Source organism: Crotalus tigris, unplaced genomic scaffold (genome assembly GCF_016545835.1).
Source record: "Crotalus tigris isolate CLP2741 ecotype Arizona unplaced genomic scaffold, ASM1654583v1 scf7180000017640.1540244, whole genome shotgun sequence".
Classification (NCBI taxonomy): domain Eukaryota; kingdom Metazoa; phylum Chordata; class Lepidosauria; order Squamata; family Viperidae; genus Crotalus; species Crotalus tigris.
In genome coordinates this window covers 976,895-998,295 of record NW_024096533.1, presented here as the reverse complement: position 1 = coordinate 998,295, position 21,401 = coordinate 976,895, and the positions used below count along the sequence as shown (strand labels likewise).

Sequence of the window (21,401 nt, the reverse complement as noted above, 5' to 3'; positions counted from 1 at the left end):
GAACACACCATCTACCAGAAGAAAACACACACAAACCGCTATCTGCACGCTCTCTCACACCACCACCCAGCACAGATCAACTCTGTAGCCAAGACACTCATCTCCAGAACAAAACGCTTAGCTGACGAACAACACCTAAAAACCGAACTACACACTCTCACCAATGTACTAACATCCAATGGATTCCAAAGAAATAAGATTACAAACCTAATCCAAAAAGAAACCCCCACTAAAATCCAAGACAAAGAACAAGAAAACGGCAAAGCCCTCCTCCCATACATAAAAGGCACCACAGACAGAATCAGTAAGATCCTCCATAAACACAACATCAAAACAGCATTCTGCACAAACAGAAAAATATCCACCATCCTTAGAAACCCCAAAGATAAAATTGAATTAGAAAATCAAGGAGTATACGAAATCCCATGCACCACTTGTCCCACCACATACATCGGACAAACCAACAGAAGAATAAGTGCACGCATTGAAGAACATAAGAACTCAGTCAAAAAAGAGGAACCAACATCTTCCCTGGTCCAACACCTTAAAGCCACAGGACACGAAATTGACTTTAAAAATACCAGAACCATTGCCAAAAGTGAACATTTTAATAACAGAATAATCAGAGAAGCCATCGAGATAGAAAAACGCCCACACAGCATGAACAAGCGAGATGATACCTCCTGCCTACCAGCCATTTGGAAACCCGCCCTTATTGACAAACGACTCCCTAACACAAAAAATGATACCAGACCCACACTCACAAAAACCACACAGGATGTCACCACCACACATCCACGCAAAAAGCAAACCCAAAGCCACACCGATGATGAGGCATGACCACAAACCAGAAGCCAGACCACACTGCATCATTAGCCACTTTAAACCCCTCCAATCCATACATGAAGCAAACTGACACCCTCCATGAAGATGAGGCACGACCACGAACACGAAGCCAAAAAATAGCAAGGCAGCCCAAAATCTTAAACCCCCCTGCAACTCAGACTAACCTGAGCACAACCAAACAGAACACTCCCCCAGCCAATCAGAGCACAGCCAACCCCCCAGCCAATCAGAGCACAGCCAACCCCCCAGCCAATCAGAGCACAGCCAAACCCCTAACCAATCAGAACACACCTCCACCCAATCAGAACACAGCCAAGCTCCCACCCAATCAGTTCATACCCCCACTGGCAGTTAAAAGGAAGAAACAGCTAAGACCACACATTGCTGCTCGAAGCACGAAGCTGAAAACACCAGCCTGAAGATGACGAATGGGACTTCGTCGAAACGTCGCCAAGACACTTCCAATTTTACGCGGGAGAAAACCCGAACAACCAAAGACCTACATACAAACACCCGCAAAAACCTCAGAAAACATACACACACACACACACACACACACACACACACACACGTGTGTGTGTGTGTGTATTTGATATATATATGCAGTATATTTGATATTTCAATAAATGTTACATAATATTAACAGCCTCTTAACTTTCCATAAGAGAATGCCTACTTTGTAGTTTTATACTTAAAGAGTTATAAATAGAATATCAGGGTGACTTCCTCTGCTTGAGAATAATTTTTTGGTATCCTTAATACTGACTGCTGGATGCAGATACCACCTCTGAGCCCTATTAAGATCTAAATTTGAGTCATTTTAAAGAAGAAAGACTAATGTGAAGACTTTTCTGCTTGTGTTTAATAGCAAGGGAAAGGCTATGAAAAGGCTTTAGAAGGTTAGGCTTCACTGACATTAGCTCTCTATTTTCATCTTAAATTTTGTTAATGAGACTGCTTTTATTATTGGTGCATGACCAAGGGAGTGAAATTGATGGGAAAATGTGTTCATTGAGGATAGTGGGAAAGATGCTACATTGGTTACCGTTGTGCAGTTGGTGGCTGTCAGACCATTGTCTGGCCTATTTAGAAACAACTGATGCTAATTCTACATAATCCTTTCCTAAGGAATCAGTTGGTCCAGCTGCCAATAAGCATTGTTTACGATATTTGTCACTCATAGCTGAATGCACAGCAAAAGCTTTCTGCTAATCCAATTCTCTGGTCATTCGTAGGGGACTGCAGATCTCTAATAGAGAATTGGGTTTTCCCAACGACCGTAATAGCAATGCTCAAAGGGTAACAGAAGGGGACATGTGGGGGTTCACTAAAAGTTGAGCTTTATCCTGGTAACATCTGGACACATCTATATAGATTTGGAGGGCCATAATATGGAAGCGGCATGCTGTTAGCTTCCTTTGAAATATTTTTTTCAAGTGTGAGGTTTAGCCAATAGGTTTGGATATCCTGAAGGTTCCCATCCAACTACTGTAACATGTAGGTCTGATCCTGCTTAGGTTTTGAGCTCAACCAAAGTAGGATGGGAAATCACTAGGAAATCTGCAGAACATAGGACAGAGTAGGAAGTGAAAAAATCCTGGAAGAAGGCAGTATGAAAGCACTTGCTTAACATGCCAAGAAAACTGCATGAACATATCCATATAAGGCATGAAGAGTGGACTAAAAGGTGACCTTACTTTTTTAACTCTGAAAATGTTGGTTGCTTTTTGTTCAATCTTGAATGGTAAAAAGAGCAAAAACAGAATTTTTTTATAGTCACAGACCACAGTTACAGATAAGAACATTAAAAATAAAGTAAAAACAAAATGGGATAAGCATTTATTCATTTATTAAATTTACATGCAGCCCATCTCACTCTTGAAGTTATTCTGGCACATTACAGTTGCTAAGGAGCTCACCGGTGTCTAATTTTACAGGCAGTATAACAAAATTTGGCAATGTTCAAGGAAATTAAATGATATCGATTTGATAACAAATATACATTTTAAAAGAAACAGAATTTCTCTGATGTTTTACCAGTTAAGAAGTTATAAGGCTAGTTCTAAGACCCTTAGAGAGAGTACCAAAAAGACGATTAATGTCGTTTCTGGGGCCTGCTATAAAGTTTGATAATTTATGTGCCTTGCAGTTGGGCCTCTTGTTACATCTAAACATTTTTCAAATATTTACTTAGTTAGATGATATTAGACACTTTTAAGGCAGAAATCAATGTCTCTATCTTGTCCACCCTTTTAGGAATGCTAAGTATTTGTTGCTGTACTGAACCCTTGGTTTATATGACTCTACAAACAATTTTAACACAAACTATTGTTGAAAGAAAATCTATCACTATATTTAAAGAGGGGGATCTTCAGCATAGTCAGATTAGAATAGCTTTACCCTATGTAAGTATTTCATAGTAGCTGAAAATGTTACTTTCATAACCTTAGTATTAGCTCATTTATATGAAAAGGGGCTGTTCATTACTTTTGAAATTCAGGTTGGGATAAACATTGTTTTGTTGTCCTACTGATTTTGGGCTTGTAGAAATTACCTTGTTTCTCCCTCCTCCCCCCTCTTCATCTGATAACAATCTAAAAGTTGAAAAAAAAACACTTGGCTCCCAAAAGAATGTCAGCTTTGATCACTGGTGTATGTCATTTCAGAACAGCTGGCCATGCTACCAGTGGGCAAAATCATTGTAACTGCTTAAGTAAATATTGAGATGTACTATTATTGCTTGAATTCAGTTTGTACCAGTTCATTAATTTTTTTTTTTACTTTTTTCAAAGGGAAAAAAAATCCATTTTGTATATTTCTATAATCCTTCTCAGCTTAATTGTCTGACATAATCAAGCATTTATTTCAAAAAGCAAGAAGTTTCTAAATTTGGCTGGGTTGTATTCTCCTCTGTATTTGACTGAGTTGATAGATTTGTTAATAATTTAATTATAAATTTAGCCCACCGTCCTCTTTTAAAATCTTCTAATCTGTTTTGGTCTTTTGCCCTATACAGTTAGAATTATACCGGAATTTCATTGACCAAGAATAAGTATCATTTTAAGATGTGTGTATCTTCTTTCTGTTTCTTTTTGTGTGTAATACATAAACTTCAGACTGTGGTATAGAGATAATTTGTAGTTTTTGTCTCCTTTGGGAAGACCAGTTATTTCAGACTAAAAGCTGCTATCTATCAGACTGAAATTTATGAAACATCTCCATCTGTTCAGCTAGGAAATTCTTAGCCTTCCTAATAAGGTCCTCTCAATCCAGCCAGTTTTAAGACAAAAACAAATTATAACATGTTTTGGATTTTCTTGCCTAAAATCCAGACATATGTAAAGTCAGAGGCAGATATGTGGAAGGGTTTAATGAGAAATTCCCTTATGAAAATAAATCTCTGGCTATAAAGGGGGGGGGTTTAATTGGGAAAGGTGGAATACAAAAGAAGAGAATGAAAACTATCATAGCAAGGAATATAAATCCTTTCATTCCCCACCATCCAGTCAGAGCTGAAGAAGCTTCTTGGATAAGAAGCGAAACATCTTCAAAGAAAAACAACGTCCAGTTTGCCTCATGAAAAAGCATCTTTGGGATAACTATGACCTGGATGACTGAAAATTTTCATAGACATATCATAGCAAATTCCAAGTCAATTCAATCAATTTAGTTAAACTAGCTACTTTTTGGCTATTTTTAAACATACATTTAAAATGCCTGCAAAGAGGATTGTTGGAGAGAGAGAGATAATCTGGAACCGGTGCTTTGAAAACATGTAGGCTTTCCTTTCCTTTGTTCCCTAAGAGCAGTGTTTCCCAAACTTGACAATTTTAAGGCATGAGGACTTCAACTCCCAGAATTCCACAGCCAGCAACAGCCTCATGCCTTAAAATTGTCAAGTTTGGGAAACACTGCCTAAGAGTATTGAAGTACAGGAACTTTCCTGGAAAGCTCAGGCAACTTTAAGACTTGTGGACTTCAACTCCCAGAATTCCTCAGCCAGCTTTGAAGTCCACAAGTCTTAAAGTTGCCAAGGTTGAGAACCCCTGCATGGTCTAATTCCTCAAAGCATGTCCAGAAATACAGGCAACTACTGTATGTCAATCTATTTTGCATATTGACACACATCTAACATATGTGTATCTGTTCTGAAAGCTCCCAGATACCATTTTTACTCTGACAACTGAAACCTAGATTTTTTTTGAGAAAAAATCCAGTCTGTTCCTGATAGTTATGCGGGGAAAAACACAATGAAAACATATTATATTATAATAAAAGAGAAAAACTTGTATGATCTAGAATAAATTTATCTTTTTCTAACAGAAAATAAGGCAAAGCAAGTACAGTACGTGGGTTTTTTTTAAAATTGATAGCACTTCAAACAGAATGGTGCACAGCTAGTTGTGTTCTTCTGCAAGACCCCCTCAGAAATAGTCATCCAACACTTTAATTTTTTTACACCTTTCTTTTCAGTTTATTTCCTAAAATAAACAATTTGTTCTCACGTTTCTCACATTATTCTATTGCAAGCTATTGTCACTACTGTTCTTTGAAAGGAAATAAACAAGTAAAATAATTGACTTATTCATGAATGGATATAGTTTGAGAAGCTTTTCCCAGCCTCGGCTCACAATATGATTTGGGGAACATTTGCCAAACGTGGAAAACTTACTAACTTTGTTCACAGTTTTAATTCTTTTCTAGCCACTCACTGTTGTGTTGAAAACGCATCAGTTTGTAATTGAGAAGTCTGTTAGATATTTATTACATTTAGATATCTCTGTACAGAAGCTAGGACAGCTCAGCTGACCACAGGGTCACAATCGACAACTAATTTAGAAAGTTATCAATTGGTAGATGATTTGTTTTAATTTAATTGACATCTCTGAAACAGATGGCCAAAGACAAACTGATTTGATTACTTCTTTTATATCTTTTGGAATTAATTTAGCACTTTGTTGCTTTAAAACTGTTTGACATACCTAATACAACCTAAATTTGAAAAGATTTATGACTGCAACATTGTTCTTTGATGTAAGCTTAAGAAACATACAACATGTATCAAATTATGTACCTAATGGATACAAAGTGTAAAAAATGTAACTGCATCAGTAGAACTGATGCCACTTATATCTGGTAGACGGTTTTATTTCAATCATTAAATGTATGTCATTATGTACCATTTAGTCATCCCTTGCTTTTCATTAACCTAGTTTTGTAAGTATAACCAAACTCTTATGGCCTGTACCATATATAAGCACACGCAGAAGGATTCAACTTTGCTGTGATATACCAAATATTAAGTTATCACAGTGATTACATGCAATACAATTTTGAGGAATTGCATTCTTACTTTCATGTTTCAGGTAGTACCACCTGAGCAATTGCAGGTTGGTTGGGACATTAAGTAGGCTTGGTCCTCTTTGTTGTTTAGGTGGGAGATTTCCAGGGAATTCCAGGACTGTAACTTAAAAAAAATATTGTAAAAATAAAAACTTCCCAGAGGAAAGCAGTGGCAAACTACTGTGGGCAAGATATTGTAGTTCTCAAAGTTGATCTGAACTGAAAGCATACTTGATGTTTCACCACATGACAAGGAACATTGTAATATTGAAGATGATAGACTTCCTCTTATGAACTTTTGGATGGTATATATGAGATTTTTGAAGTCTGATTTGGAACTGAACAGCTCACTTTAATCAAATGAGTTTCCTGGGTTACATTTTAGAAAGGCTTCAAACTCTTTCCCAACACTTATTGCCTTCTAGACTTAAAGCAAGATGTTGGCCTTAACTTCCAAAAATCTTAAATGATTAATAGAAATGCTTCAGTGAGAACATTTATATTTTGATAAATTTTGAAGAATTTTTTTAACATCCCCATTTATCATGAAAGATGGGTTATATCAGAGGCCCCCAACCTTTTGGGCACCAGGGACCAGTTCTGTGGAGAAAGATTTTTCCATGGACCAGAGGGGGTGTGTTTTCGTGTGCTGCCTGCATCCAGTGGATGGGGCTTCACTTGTTTGCATGGCCCAGTGCTGGTCCATGATCTGGGGATTACAGATTCCTGGGTTGTATGAGCCCTGGTGGTGCAATGGTTAGAATGCAGTACTGCAGGCTACTTCTGCTGACTCCTGGCTGCCAGCAGTTTGGCAGTTCGAATCTCACCGGCTCAAGGTTTACTCAGACTTCCATTCCTCCGAAGAGTCAGATTGTTGGGGGCAATATGCTGACTCTGTAAACTACCGTAAATGCCAGCGTATAAGACGACTTCCGCGAGCGCTGAAATCGGCGCCAAAGACGGGGGTTGTCTTATACGCCGAGTTGTCTTATACGCCGGAAATACTGGTAGTTTCCGGTGTATAAGACGACGTTCTAGGAATGCGGCCCGGCTATAAAGACGGGGGTCGTCTTATACGTCGGGTCTCCTAATACGCCGGCATATACGGTACTTAGAGAGGGCTGTAAAGCACTGTGAAGTGGTATATAATTCTAAGTGCTATTGCTGTATCCATAACTTGTCATGTTGGGATTGAAAGAATTCTCTGCTAAAACGTGCATTTGATGGGTCTCATAATCCAACATCTTTGGAAGATATCAGACTAGAAAGAGTGACATTTTTAAAATATAGATGGATATTTTCATTCCCCTAGTAACCTTTCATTATTTTATTCTAAGAATAGATTATGGATGAGAGTTGTATCCAACCTGTCTCTTGTGTCCTTGGATGGCTAGTAACGAGGCCCCACAAGATCATAACCATTTAACATTATCATGTGATTCTTTGAAACTCATTGAATTTGGTACTCAACACATTTTAACATGAAACCTTTGTCCCAGTACTCATTGTTTATTTGGTATTCAATGCACAAGCTAGAATTTGTCAGTGTTGGCTGCCTTGTGACTCGCTATATTACTCCTTAGGGGAAAATTTTGTTTGGTACTCATCATTTTTGGTCACACTTCCCAGAACCAATTAATGATGAGTATCAAAGTACCACTGTATTGCCTCAGAGAATGCCCAGTGCTGAGGCAGATGCCAAGTAAGATCAATTTCTGGAGAACAAAATTCTTGGCCAGTTGGGTTCTTGCGTTCTCTGAAATTTATTGCTTTCTGGCCGATATTTCATAATTAGTCAAGGTAACATCAGTACATGAGAGAATGGATTCCTTTCATAGTTCATATGTAGTGCAATCTTAGCTTTTGTATGGTTTCTTCCTTGATGTTTCTTGATTAGGATATTATTTCTTCCTGGGTAGTTTATCTGGTGTTATTTTCTGATTATTCTCTCCAACACCAAAGTTCAAAATACACTGTGCATTTTATAGAAGACACAATATATGCAGGCTTTCACCAACTGAAGTGGCCACTTAGTGTTAATCACCATCACTCTCCTGCCACTGGGGAACACTCAGTGGGTAAACAAGAAAGTTGTGCTGTTCTGCTGATAGTTTCAAGTGTGGGATGGCAGAGTAAAGCAAGGTGTTATGCATTTAGGAAATAAGGACAAAACAGATTTAAAGATGGAAATGTAAAAATCTATTACTGAAGAAATCTAGCTTACTATACTGAAACAAAATAAACTTGATAGTCCCCATTGTGGACTTTTGATTAATAAGTTAGACTAGAATTGAAGAGGTCACATTAAACTATTCTAATTGATCACAGACCTTAGGCAACCTTGGTCATTATCCCTCATCCCAATCAATCTGGTAGGATGATATCTGTCAAGCAAAAATGAAAGGAGACTCCTGCATGCAAAGCCTTGAGCTCTGAGATGAAAGTTAAAATATAAATGGAATTAATAAATATATCCTTTATATAATGTTTGGTGCTTCTGTCATTTTATACTTTTGTTGTAATTGAAGATATGAAATGATTACTTTCCTAGGTATACTTTTCTCCCCTCAAAACAGTTGATGTTTTGTGAACTTTAACAAGGGCTCAGGATTATACTTGAAGCAGATTGGAAAGAAAAGGAAGGAACCAGATGTATTGGGGTCATATGGGGCTTGCATTTGGTGGGTGTGCAAAAGTAGCAAGGCATTCCTTATCTTGTGTAAGAAGATCTAACCAGAGTGAATGGTGACCTCCACTAAAATTAACTACCAAGGTTCACGTGCTGGAGCATACTTTGCCCTCTGCTGTGTTTCATCTGACAGAGAAGAGCCAAGCTGTATCACCAAAGTCTTCTCTATCTTCATTTTAGAGATTATGCCAATAAATATGAATTTCCAGGTTCCAGCTTATGAAAGAAGTAAAAGTTCCTATGATCAGTATAAAAGAGTAAGCAATTATGTTTTCTCATTGATTAGTGCAGTGCTATTATCTACACAGTTGATTGGTCTTAGAGTTTGCAGTTCAGTTGTATGGCTTTTGGTGTTTGATTTTACAGATGCTTCCTTTATTTACAGTGTTTACAGAACAGCATTTAAAATGTATATAAATACATAATACATAAGGCTGTTAAAGATCAAGGTTATTATTCAAGTTAGTATTTTTCTGTTATTGATCTAATATGTTTGCTTCAGCTATTTCTATATTTCAATAACAATCTTTATAAATGTTTTGCGTGTTTGGTAACTATACACTTAGATATACATATCTTTTTTTTTACTTAAATATTACCGATACTTTTGAATTATACTTATTATACAATGAATGCAAGCTGTAAAATTAGAAAATATTGCAAGATTTAGAAACATAGAAAAGTCAAAAGTTGTGTTAAAAATGTCAATATGGAAGAATTTTGAGAGGAAGGGAAATGTGCTTTCTGGGATGATATGATTACATTCAAAGGTTCCTGTTTTATTGGAGATAGGTTATGATGTGCCAGAGTAATTACTAGTTTTGTAAGAGACCATCAATACGAATGGTTGAAATGAATGCATCAAATGCTGGTATAAACTATAAACCCAGAAATCTCTTTTAACCCATAGAAATATGTGGCTACAATTTAGCTAATAAAACATTACTTTGATTTTTTTATTATTTGTCCACAGTTGCTAACTTTTAAATGTCTAAAAGATGCTAACTTTTATCTTTGAATCATTACAGCACTTTTACAAGGTATTTTATTTAATTTGAAATGCATTAATTAAAATTAATTAAGAAAAAACAAGAAACAAAAATAGTAACTATGGTGGGAAAAATACCTTTAATTCTTATTTTGCACTTGGCTGGGTTGTGACAAAGCAAATGTGAATGTTCTTGTGAGGTTCATGTCAGCTTGCTGATGCTAAGTTTAAATATGTGTGAATATCAAAAATCCTTGGTGGTTTTGGATAACAAGATCACACGCATGGCATTTTAGCATATGGATTGTCTATAAGTATGCAGAGGGGGATTTTTCTTCTGACTGGTTTCAAAAGCTAGTAAGAAGTAACATACTCTTTGGCCAGTTCTAATTATGATGTTTGAAACCAAAAATATACCACTCAGCTGTTGCTGTAGTGTCTCCCTAAGCAATATCATCAGAGACAGATTCATTTTCAAAATTGTAGGTTCAGAGGAATAGCAGAAAGATACATGTTTTGTAAATTAACAGACAATGATACAAGTGTAGTGAGGAAACTTGGCATGTTAGAGATAGCTGTTGTGTGTGAACAAAGGTTTTCTAAGAGTTTTTAAAGTAACTTTTCTGCTGCCTTTGTTGTTTTTAAGGGGTCGAAGTATACTTGATTTTATGTAGATGTTGTCATGAGCACAATATAGTCTATTAAGGCTTTAACATTTTGTCCACATACCTTCCTATTTCCAATACCAGATGGCTTATCTTACTACTTGCTGAGGACATGTCTTCATATCAGAGCCCACATCTCAGGACCAACCTGTCACTGAGGCAAGATGAAGCCATATCAAAGTGATATGTAGGAAACTAGGATTTTCCTCAGAAAATGGAGGAGAATCTCAAGGGAAACCAGTGACCTTTGAAGGTCATGACAGTGACTGCAGGGAGTGACTTCTCCCATCAGACCACAGAACTTTATGCGTCCACTTCTGATTTGGCTGCCAAGGAGAACAAACCTTTTCCCAACAAACTGTTCATTTGTTTCCCAGGTGTGGGAATATCAATGTTTTGGAAGACCTTCCATAAGGTTGACATTGTGGCTTCCTGATATTACTGCCAAAACCAATAAAGAGAGTGGAGGGCTAGTTATTGTCACATTGGCAGGTCCTCAAAAGTGAAGATCAGAAAATGGAAAAGATATGCCTGCTTCTCTCCTCCTGGCATGGTTGCATTTTTTTCCCCCAGGAGTCTTCTCTATTATAATCTGGCAGTTGTTAAATTCCATAGTTAAGAATAGCTTTTTCAACCCAAATGTGAACTCATAGGTTGAAGAACTGAGATTGTTACCTATGCACTATACCTCTATATATGTTACTCTCAACACTAAATACTGCTGTATAAGATGAATTATTCTATTTTAGTTGCTTGCTTTATTTTGTGATCTTTACATTACTGTTAAGAATTTTAACAAAATAACAATATTGGCTTATAAGCATCCCTTGAAAATGGGAACCAGCTGAGAGCTGTTTAAGGATGAGGTGTGCATAAAATGAGGTGCATGTTTAAATTTGCTTGTAGTCCATTGCATGAGTAGGATTTGAATGGATACAGCTATGTATTGTACACTAGCAGTACTCCTTGCCGTATTGAATTATTTGGTTTGTCATTTTTCATAACAATTTAGATCTCAACACATATATATTATGTTGTTATGTTATATATATAATGTTTATATATAATATATATATTAAAATATATTATAGAATATTATATCATCAGATTTATTTTCTATTTATCAAGTCATTCTAGCTGAAATTTTAGATCAAATAAATTTTATCTTGAATGAGTTTGTTAGATTACGAAGCCAAGGATAAATAAATATTCTTACTTGGTAACCCAATTTCAATGGGAACATTTCCACACAAGATAGAATTCTTTCTGTCTGATGAATAAATTAATCCCTCATAGTCTGAGTTCACAAACTATGGGCATTGGATTGTCAAAGCTTTTGACAACACGACACTTTTGATAAGTAGAGTTGCATATTTTCCTCACTGTGTTGTTTTTAAGCTTCCTAATTTTAGAAAAGATATACTTCCTTAGGTCTTATTTTTCTGTCTTGCAGGCTGTTCTGTTTGTATTAATTTTATGAAAACATCTGTCAAACTCTTGGTTGCTCATCTTTAGTGTTTCAGCAATGAACTGAAAAATGCTGGGTTATATTTGCAAAAGCAGTGTTGATGTGTCACACCCTGAATTCACATCTAAAGTATGAAAAGTGAATGTGAAAGTCTCTATATAAAATAATCTTCATGCAACTGTGAGATGCAACTGTTATAATCCTGCAGCACTTTTCTAGTCCTTAAATATTATTTTTATCATTTAAAAAATATGGATGTATTAAATTAACAAAATCAGTCACAACCATGACATATAAGTAGGAGAGTCTTCTAAATCAGGAGTCCCCAAATCCCGGTACATGGACCAGCATCGGTCCACGACATGCCAGAAACTGGTCTGCTCAAACAAGCAAAGTCCCATCCACGGGATGCAGACAGTACATGAAACCATGTCCCCTCTGGTCTGCGGAAAAACCTCTCTCCACAAAACCGGTCTCTTGTGCCCAAAAGGTTGGGGACACGTGTTCGAAATGAAATTCAGTGGTGAAAAAAGTAAGGTTCTACAGTTAGGCAAGAAAAACCAAATGTACAGGTATAGTATAAGGGGTACCTTGCTCAGTAGTAGTAACTGTGAGAGGAACCTTGGAGTCCTAGTGGACTTAAAAATGAGCCAGCAGTGTGCTGCAGCTGCCAAAAAGGCCAATACAGTGCTAGGCTGCATTAACAGAGGGATAGAATCAAGATCACATGAAGTATTAATACCACTTTACAATGCCTTGGTAAGGCCATACTTGGAATATTGCATCCAGTTTTGGTCACCATGATGTAAAAAAGATGTTAAGATTCTAGAAAGAGTACAGAGAAGAGCAACAAAGATGATTAGGGGACTGGAGGCTAAAGCATATAAGGAATGACTGCTAGAATTGGGTATGTCTAGTTTAACGAAGAGAAGGACGAGGGGGGACATGATAGCAGTGTTCCAGTATCTCAGGGGCTGCTACAAAGAAGAGGGAGTCAAGCTATTTTTCAAGGCACCTGAAGGGCAAGACAAGAAGCAACGGATGGAAACTAATCAAGGAGAGAAGCAACCTAGAACTAAGGAGAAATTTCCTGACAGTTGGAACAATTAACCAGTAAACAACATTCCAGAAGTGGTGAATGCTCCAACACTGGAAGTTTTTAAGAAGAAACTGGACGGCCATTTGTCTGGTATAGGGTTTCCTGCCTGAGCAGGGGGTTGGACCAGATGACCTCCAATGTCCCTTCCAACTTTATTACTATTATTATTATTATTATTATTATTATTATTATTATTATTATTATTATTATTACTATACCAGATGACCTCCAAGGTCTCTTCCAACATTATTATTATTATTATTATTATTATTATTATTATTATTAAACAACCAGTTAATCAGCATGTAAGTGGGATGGCCAATAAGACCAAAGTGCTGAGAGATGGTTTCCCACACCAGGCCATTCCCCCGTCCTCTTACTTATCTTTCTAGGCACTAGTACTTCTCCCTACACTTAGTTCCTGGCATTTCTGGGTTGTCATTGCCTTTAGTTGGCTTCTGCTGCTGTTCTTGTTTTACTCTTTTTAAACAAGTTGCCTGCCACATCCTGACAAAAATGTACAGGGTTACCTTCTCTACTAGTTAGGATAACTTAGTTATCCATTTTTTTTTAAAAAAAAATTATCCACCAATGCTTACAGAATGGACCAAACCAGCTGGCACTTCTGGATACAATTCTCTCACGCGTAAATAACCAGAAGCATGTGCTTCAGTTCAAAGCACAGAAGACTTTATTTTTGCCACTTATACATAAGAATCTAATCAGCTAATGGTCAAAGCTAAATCAGTGCTGGATAAGGTCAATGGAATTCACAGGAGGGAAATAGATTTTGGTCTCTTGTGACTGTGCAATGATTCCAAAGTGATGACACCTTTAACCCCGCCTCCAGCTCAGCCTACTTTTCTACAGATTCTAGTTTTTAACACTGTCTGTGGAAGGTGTTGACCTTTAACTCCCCCCCCCCATTGACAAATTATCACCCTTCTCTCAAAGTGCTTGCTAACCTAAATGAGGATGATTCCATCATCAGAGTCTGGCTGTGATGGAGATAGCCCTTGAAGAAGGAAACTATGGGGAGGCAAGCTGTAAATGGGAATTGCTTTTGTCATAACTAGTATGGCCAGAGCTTTTTTTCTCATAGAACGCCCAGAACAGAGTTCCAGCACCTTTTTTGGATGGAACCTTGTAGGGTAGGCAAGGCAGGTTGTACAACATGTGTGAGTTCCGGCATCTTTTTTTTTTTTTTTTTTTTGCACACGTTTCATTAGAAAATCCTCTGCTACTACTGCTGGAAAACGTCTGCAATGCTCCCTAAGAGAGCATTGCCAGCTGAGAGATGATAGTTCCTATAGATACAAACCAACAATGTCATTCATTATACAGCAACTTCATATGCTGATGAGCAAATGATTGTATTTTTGCTCAGAAATAAATACACAGTTTCAAGAAGGAAAATATTCAGGAAAACCAACATAACAAATTTCCTCAATCTGTTACAATCTTCGGCTGCTTTTTTTAAATCTTTTCAGTTCCTTGAAATATTTGATAGCTTTTGATTCATTAATTAGAGGAAGAGGGAATATTGGAAATCACAGTATGCTATCACTAGTTCCCATCTCAAACAACTGAGTTGGGACTTATACTGTTGAATTTCCTAAGTGTGAAAAGCAAAATGGAAGAAAGCTTAAGTTACAATGCCTGGCAGCAAGAAGCCTTCTGTTTCTGCACCATAATTGGTTTGATGTATAATGTATACTAAGGAAGCTAACAATGAATATAAAGTGAGAAATTAAAAATGAGAAATGACCTGGCAAATTTTGTATTCATAATACTGAGCTAGAAAATAAAAATGCAGGATGTAGATTTTTCTCCCAGCACATATAATTTTATCAGATTCAAATAAACATATGGTAAAGTTCCTTTCAGCAAATGGATTGTAGCAATGACATCTTTGATATTCAAAGATGTCAGGAAACAGCTTTTTCCATACCTTATTTCTAGAACATAGCTGTTTATCATGTGATATCACTAATCTTGCTTCTTTCATCCTTCTGCTTTGGCCAAGCAAAGTAATCGGCCACTTATGCATTTACTGTTCTGAGATTTTAACTAGATGGTGAAAGTGCTCCTTACAATTTTTTTTCAGCTATGATGATGAAAATTGATGTAAAAGTGATGTGTCACACAATGAGAACAGAGCAGAGCAAAACAGAATAGAACAGAACAGAACAGAACAGAATAGAATAGAATAGAATAGAATAGAATAGAATAGAATAGAATAGAATAGAATAGAATAGAATAGAATATTGGCCATGTATGATAGAAACACAAGAAATTTGTCTCTGGTGCACAAACTCTCAGCATGCGTGCAAAACAACAAAGTAATAATAATCATATATCAAAGTAATATTAATCTTAATAAAGATACCAATAAGAGAAGGTAATGGACCAGATTAGAAAAATAAAAGTAATACAGACATACTATATGGGTAAATATACTTAGATATAAGACAGAACTATGTAAATTAAGTGTTCAGCAGAGTGATATTACAAGGAAAAAAATATAATGAGTAATGAGATATAATATAAAAATTAGAGAGGTAGATCCTATGTACATTAACTTGAGTATTTCGAGAACAAGTGGGGTGTAAATCTAACAAATAATAAATATTAATTGAATATAGTGAAAACACAACTGAAAACACTGTTCATCTAACTCTTACAACACACTTTTCAAAATAGCAGTAGCAATAGTGCTTAGACTTATATACCAGTCCATAGCGCTTTTCAGCACTCTCTAGGACAGGCATGTCAAACTGCCGGCCCACGGGCCAGATGCATCACACCAAAACCACGCCCACCCCATCACCCATAATGGGAAAAAAGTTCCCATTTGTCGCACAATGTCACATGATGTCATGAGTTTGACATGCCTGCTCTAGGAGGTTTACAACACCAGCTTACTGCCCTCCAAAATCTGGGTCCTCATTATATTGATCTCAAAAGAATGGAAGGCTGAGTCAACCTCAAGCTTGTCAAGATTGAACTCCAGACTGTGGGCAGAGTTAGACTGCAATACTGCATTCTAACCACTGCACCATGTGTAGTTTTTATTGGCTGAGCTCACGCTAAAATGAATGGTGATGAAAGAAAATTCTCTGGATAAGGACATAAACATCCGCCTCTTATGAATCTTTTTTTATTTCGAAGCACTTTCCATTGCTTACAGTAGGGCTTACTTTCAAATTGCTTGTATGAAGATATCTGCCTTTTATAATCTCAGAAATGGATGTAAAGTTTTGCATTCCAAAGGCCAATGTATATTTTAAGTGCATCAGTGCTTTCTGGGATGCAAGGTTAATGGTTTTAGCTTCAGTTAGTTGTTTTTAAAAACCTTGTTTTATGCTTAGTTAATCAAGTTGGAACATAATTACTTCAAATAGAAATCAGATACTCATGTACATTTTTTTGTGTATATGCAACTTTGTATATGTGTACACCTCCTCTGGAAATACTGGAAATAAAGGAGAAATTGTCAAGACTTATAGACCTTTTAAGCTGTTTGGGGGACAAAAACACACTTTGCATATTACAAACCTTATCCTGAATAGCCCTTTTATAACGGTTGACAGCCCTGTGCTATGTGGCAGTGCTAATGTAATTTACATATCTGGTTAACTGCAATTTAAAAGAATGTATCCATTTAAAATACCCTAATTATTTACTTTTACGAAACTTGGTGTAAACATGTGCACAATCATACATTTCAGTATCGGTATGGCTTCTCGATAAGGATACAAAAGGAGAATGTCAACTCAGTAGAGAAATCCAGTCCAGCCTCTTACGCAGACTGTTTAGTTCCATGTCTGATAACTTATTAATTCAGACTGTAGCATGTTTAGAAGCTTTCTTTATTTTCTTCCTGCTCTGATGTCAAATTTCTCTATACAAGAAAGCCCCAGTATAATAAGCTGAATACTTGATCAGCACAATGCCTTGAATTTTAATGTTGCTAACTTTGCTTCAAACTGGTTTGGGAAAAGAAGGGAAACGCTTTGTCCCACTTGTTCCAGAGGCTGCCAAAGTTGGGGCTGGCTTTCATTAATTTTAAGGGAGAAATTAATGATTTAAACAGAAAAGGGCCTAACTTTGGCTCTCCTTTTCCTTTCTACAGATTTACACAGATTGGGCCAATCATTACCTAGCAAAATCTGGCCATAAACGCTTGATAAAAGATCTGCAGCAAGATGTGACCGATGGAGTTTTACTGGCTGAAATCATCCAGGTTGTAGGTGAGTAAATATGCCTTTTATTTTAGCATAGTTGCAATGTTTTTGTCGAGACTGTTTTCTGTCTGGACAGAAAACTAAAGTACATTTAGCTGCAATGTTACACATGTGAGTTTTAAAAATATATGCATATGGTTGTTCCTGTAAGTTTATTAACAGGTCCTATACAGTATTATGGAAAAGAATTACAGGGTTCCCAAACCTTATCTAACTTTTTGTTTTAATTGCCCAGAGTTGCTGTTAGTGCTGTCTGGTCTTATATATTTATTTTTGATTCTTCTTTTATCTTTGATTGAAGCTGAAATCATTTATGTTTAAGTGAAGTCTTGACTTTAGAAATTAGGGATAAAATGCAGGGATTGAGAAGGCAGGTTTCACAATTTAGTGGTTTTTTTTTAAATGCTTAAGTACTAAAGTAACTCTCTAAACATTTATTTGAGAAACAAACGTGAAGTTCAGTGGTGATCCCAAAGCTTTAGTGATTTGGATTCAAGGCTACAGTCAGACAAACCACAGATGAATTTGAGGTTTCATAACTTTTCACACTGAAAGTATGGCACTTAACTTTTGAGTTGTATGCTGGGATCTTTTCAGAATAATAATGGAGCAATGGAGCAAGCCCAAAATTTCATTTCATTTTATTTGAATTAGATTTAAATTTAATTATGAAATTATGCAGTTAATATGATTAGTTCATATTACTTCACACATCAGTACTTCACACAGCAGTACTGATTCTCTTATGCTCTAAAGAGTTACCTTAGATAGATACAGTTTTTCAGGTACCAAAGAATTTTCTCATTAGCTAGATGTGATGTCTTAAGACAAGTCAGAATGATTTTGTCTTAGGCATCCATGGAAGCAATAAAGTATCTTTTTTTGTCTATGAGAATATCTTATCTATTCCTTATTTAAAAACTAGCAGTTTTATGTAGCTTTTCTTCATATACAAAAAGTCCAGAAATCTGTTATCTTTAACACAGTTATATATATCTAAGGCATATATGCATTTCAGACTAAAAATGATATGATTTAGATATGAACTAAATTTTCAGTGAAAGTGGCCACATAGCCCTGGAATTCTTAGTATTAAGATGCCTGATTTGGAGAAATGGAAATTATCATTCAGGAAATCCTGCTCCATTTTTTTTAGAGTTTTAATGTGTGTCTTTTATGGCACATAAATGTCATAAAAAGAATTAGGAAAACCTCATGCATTGCCGTGGCCTTTTGCAATTTGATTCTCTCTTCTTCAATGGTGCATGGCCCAAATTTGTAAAGTTCTGTTGACATGTTTTGGAAGTAATGGTTATTTATGGATGACCTGCATAACCTTAGGATACATTCTGCATGAATCTGTCTTTGCATCTGGTCTGGAAACCTCAGCTGGAAAAAAACTCAGAAGAACTCAGAAGCCAGTTAGGACTCAAAGAAACTGTAACATGCCGTGCAGAAAATGTCATGTAGACCATGGTTTGTATCTGGGAGAAATGAAAAGCATTGATTTTTAGCTTTCAAACTCTGGCTGCAGCAGGCCTGAGCAAGTTTTTTGTAGCCAAGGATGCTTTCCACAAGAAGCAACAGGTTGAAACTAATCAAGAAGAGAAGCAACCTAGAACTAAGGAGAAACTTCCTGACAGTAAGAACAATTAACCAGTGGAACAACTTGCCTCCAGAAGCAGTGAATGCTCCAACACTGGAAGTTTTTAAGAAGAGACTGGACAGCCATTTGTCCGAAATGGTATAGGGTTTCCTACCTGAGCAGGGGGTTGGATTAGATGACCTCCAAGGTCCCTTCCATCTTTATCATTATCATTATCATCATTATCATTATTATTATTACATATTTAGGGTTGAAAAAAGAGAATATACATGAGACTTGGAAGTTGCAGCTTCCCTGTTTTTTCCTTCCCCAGGGATCTGGGGAAACCCTTTCAACCATCCTCCCTCCGTCAGCTCTCCCCGAGCACCCCAATTCCCCTCTGGAGGAATCGCAGGCAACTCGCTGTTTTTTATTGCCTTTTTTCGCCGATCCTGCACAGCGTTATGGCCCCTCAGTCTTCCCAAGTCCTCCCAAGCCGTCCCCAACAGCCGCGGCCACCATTTTGGCTGCCACTAAAAGCAACTAGGCTTCGACACCGACATGGGAACTCACTCCCATTACAAATTACAGGCGGATCGCCATTTCTTCAATCCAGCATAGCGCCTGGAGCTGCCGCTACGGGCCCCTCACATTTTAGCATTTGAGGCATCCGGACATCGTCCGCCTTGGCCCAATAGTAGCAGCCGCCATTTTGTTTGATGCATGAGGCAACGGAGGCCCTAACAGAGCTCCCTGTTGTTGCCTTGGACTCAGAGGATTGATTAATTTCATCGCTTCCTCTGGCCTAGGTTCCAGGCTATAATGACAGCCCTGAATATCCCAGTAACTCCCCGGAATTTGCCGCGGCTGCCATTTTGAGCAGGCCACGTGGTTCTTCCAGTAGGCCACACAAGTGCCTGCCATAGTGACTGCAGCCCCTGTAACACACCAGGCCGCAATTCAGGGATTTCAATCATCCTTATATAGTTACAACCACGCCCAATACATTCAGGCCGCATTTCAATCCGCAGTCGCCATTTTGAGCTTTCGCCATTCCCTTGCCAGGCCTCCCTTTCAGGCCTCTGCGCCCTTCATTGGGCCCTCTGGTGCACATTGACTGACCACCTAAGGCCTCCAGGCGGAGCCCAGAGCGGGTCCCAACCGTGCCTTCGGCCTTAATTTCACAGCCGTGACCTTCTTCCCAGAGAGACCTATTACCTGGTCAGGTGGTCAGGGGAGCAGTCCTCATTACTTGCTCCAACTACTCTTCCCGCCAACTGCTTGCCTGCCATAGCTCCCCCTCAGGTTTCCTGAGATAGCTCAACCCAGGATGGAAGACTCCATGGTACCTCAACCCATGAGCACCGTATCCCCATCCTCAAGTCACGCCAATGCAAAACCTCCAACCAGAAGGCAGCGGGCAAGCTCAAGAACAAGGTGAAGGGCACACTCAAGAAGGCTTCCAGGTTGGCGGAGACGCAAGCCAGCCATAAGCACCAGGCTCTGGAGAAGGAGTTCTCCAGAGCACAGAAACAGGCAAAGAATGAGAGGGATCAATTGGTGGCCCCAGAATTCAATCTCCCTTTGGGTCCTTCCACCTTGGCTCAGGTGTGTGGTCCCTGGCGGACAACTCCATCACTCTGGCAGCCCAGCACACAGCCACCAGCCCAACGTCATTTGCTTCAGGTTCAGCCCCTGAGGCCACCTTCACTCCAACAGCCGCCGGTCTCAGGGGGCCAGAACTAGGAGATATATTCTCCGACGGCCGCTTTGAGGCCCTGCTCTCCAAAGTTGGGGACCGGGCACTCGCAGAAAGGTCTTACCACCCGCCCGGCAGGAGGCCTCTACATCGGCCATTCCTCCTTCCACCCCTCCAGTGGGGATTCCCCTGTTTCAGGAACCTTCGTCTCCTGACCGCTCCTCAATCAGTGGCTATTCATCTCCCATGGGAGGTGATCAGCCAGAATTTAATTGGTCAGAAGAGGAAGAGCTTCTCCCAGACCCCTCTCCATGTGGAGGCCTGTTTAATCCGGCTTTGTTTCTCCCCTTGCTCCGCAAGGCCACCACTACGGCTAATATAGGGTCCGATCAGTTCCCTCAGCCACAAGCCACATCTGAGGCGAGTCCGAAGCCGGTTTTCTTCGAAACCGTAGCGACCCAGCACCATGTTCCCTGCCCCTCCATATTCCTCACTAGGATCAAGAAACAATGGGTGTCCCCATCTTCCTCCCCTCCATCGGCAGAACAGACAAGAAACTATTTAGCACCTCCAAAAACCTCACTTAGGCAAAGGTAGATGAAGCCTGGACCCCTCTGGTATCCCAGAGAGCGGTCTCCAGAGACATGGCCAAGCCACTTAAGGCAGAGGACAGGAAATGCAATCTGACTTCCGCAAGACCCATCAAGCGGCCTCGTGGGCCATTAAAACGGCCACTTGCGCATCCTTTTTTGTCCGAACCACCCTTTTATGG

The 21,401-nt window shown here is 38.4% G+C and overlaps 1 protein-coding gene across 10 annotated transcripts in view; it reads left to right on the top strand.

Moving 5' to 3' along the window:
• Positions 1-21,401, top strand: part of NAV2 (neuron navigator 2) — a 281,427-nt gene that overhangs the window by 21,636 nt on the left and 238,390 nt on the right. For 9 of the 10 annotated variants that reach the window (XM_039335375.1, XM_039335372.1, XM_039335377.1 and 6 more), the window contains exons 1-2: positions 9,004-9,135; positions 17,234-17,351. In XM_039335375.1, coding sequence (XP_039191309.1) covers positions 9,064-9,135; positions 17,234-17,351 — 190 coding nt within the window. In that variant the 5' untranslated portion in view covers positions 9,004-9,063. Of the gene's footprint in view, positions 1-9,003; positions 9,136-17,233; positions 17,352-21,401 lie in introns of those variants that run through there. The other variant, XM_039335370.1, reaches the window with a different exon arrangement.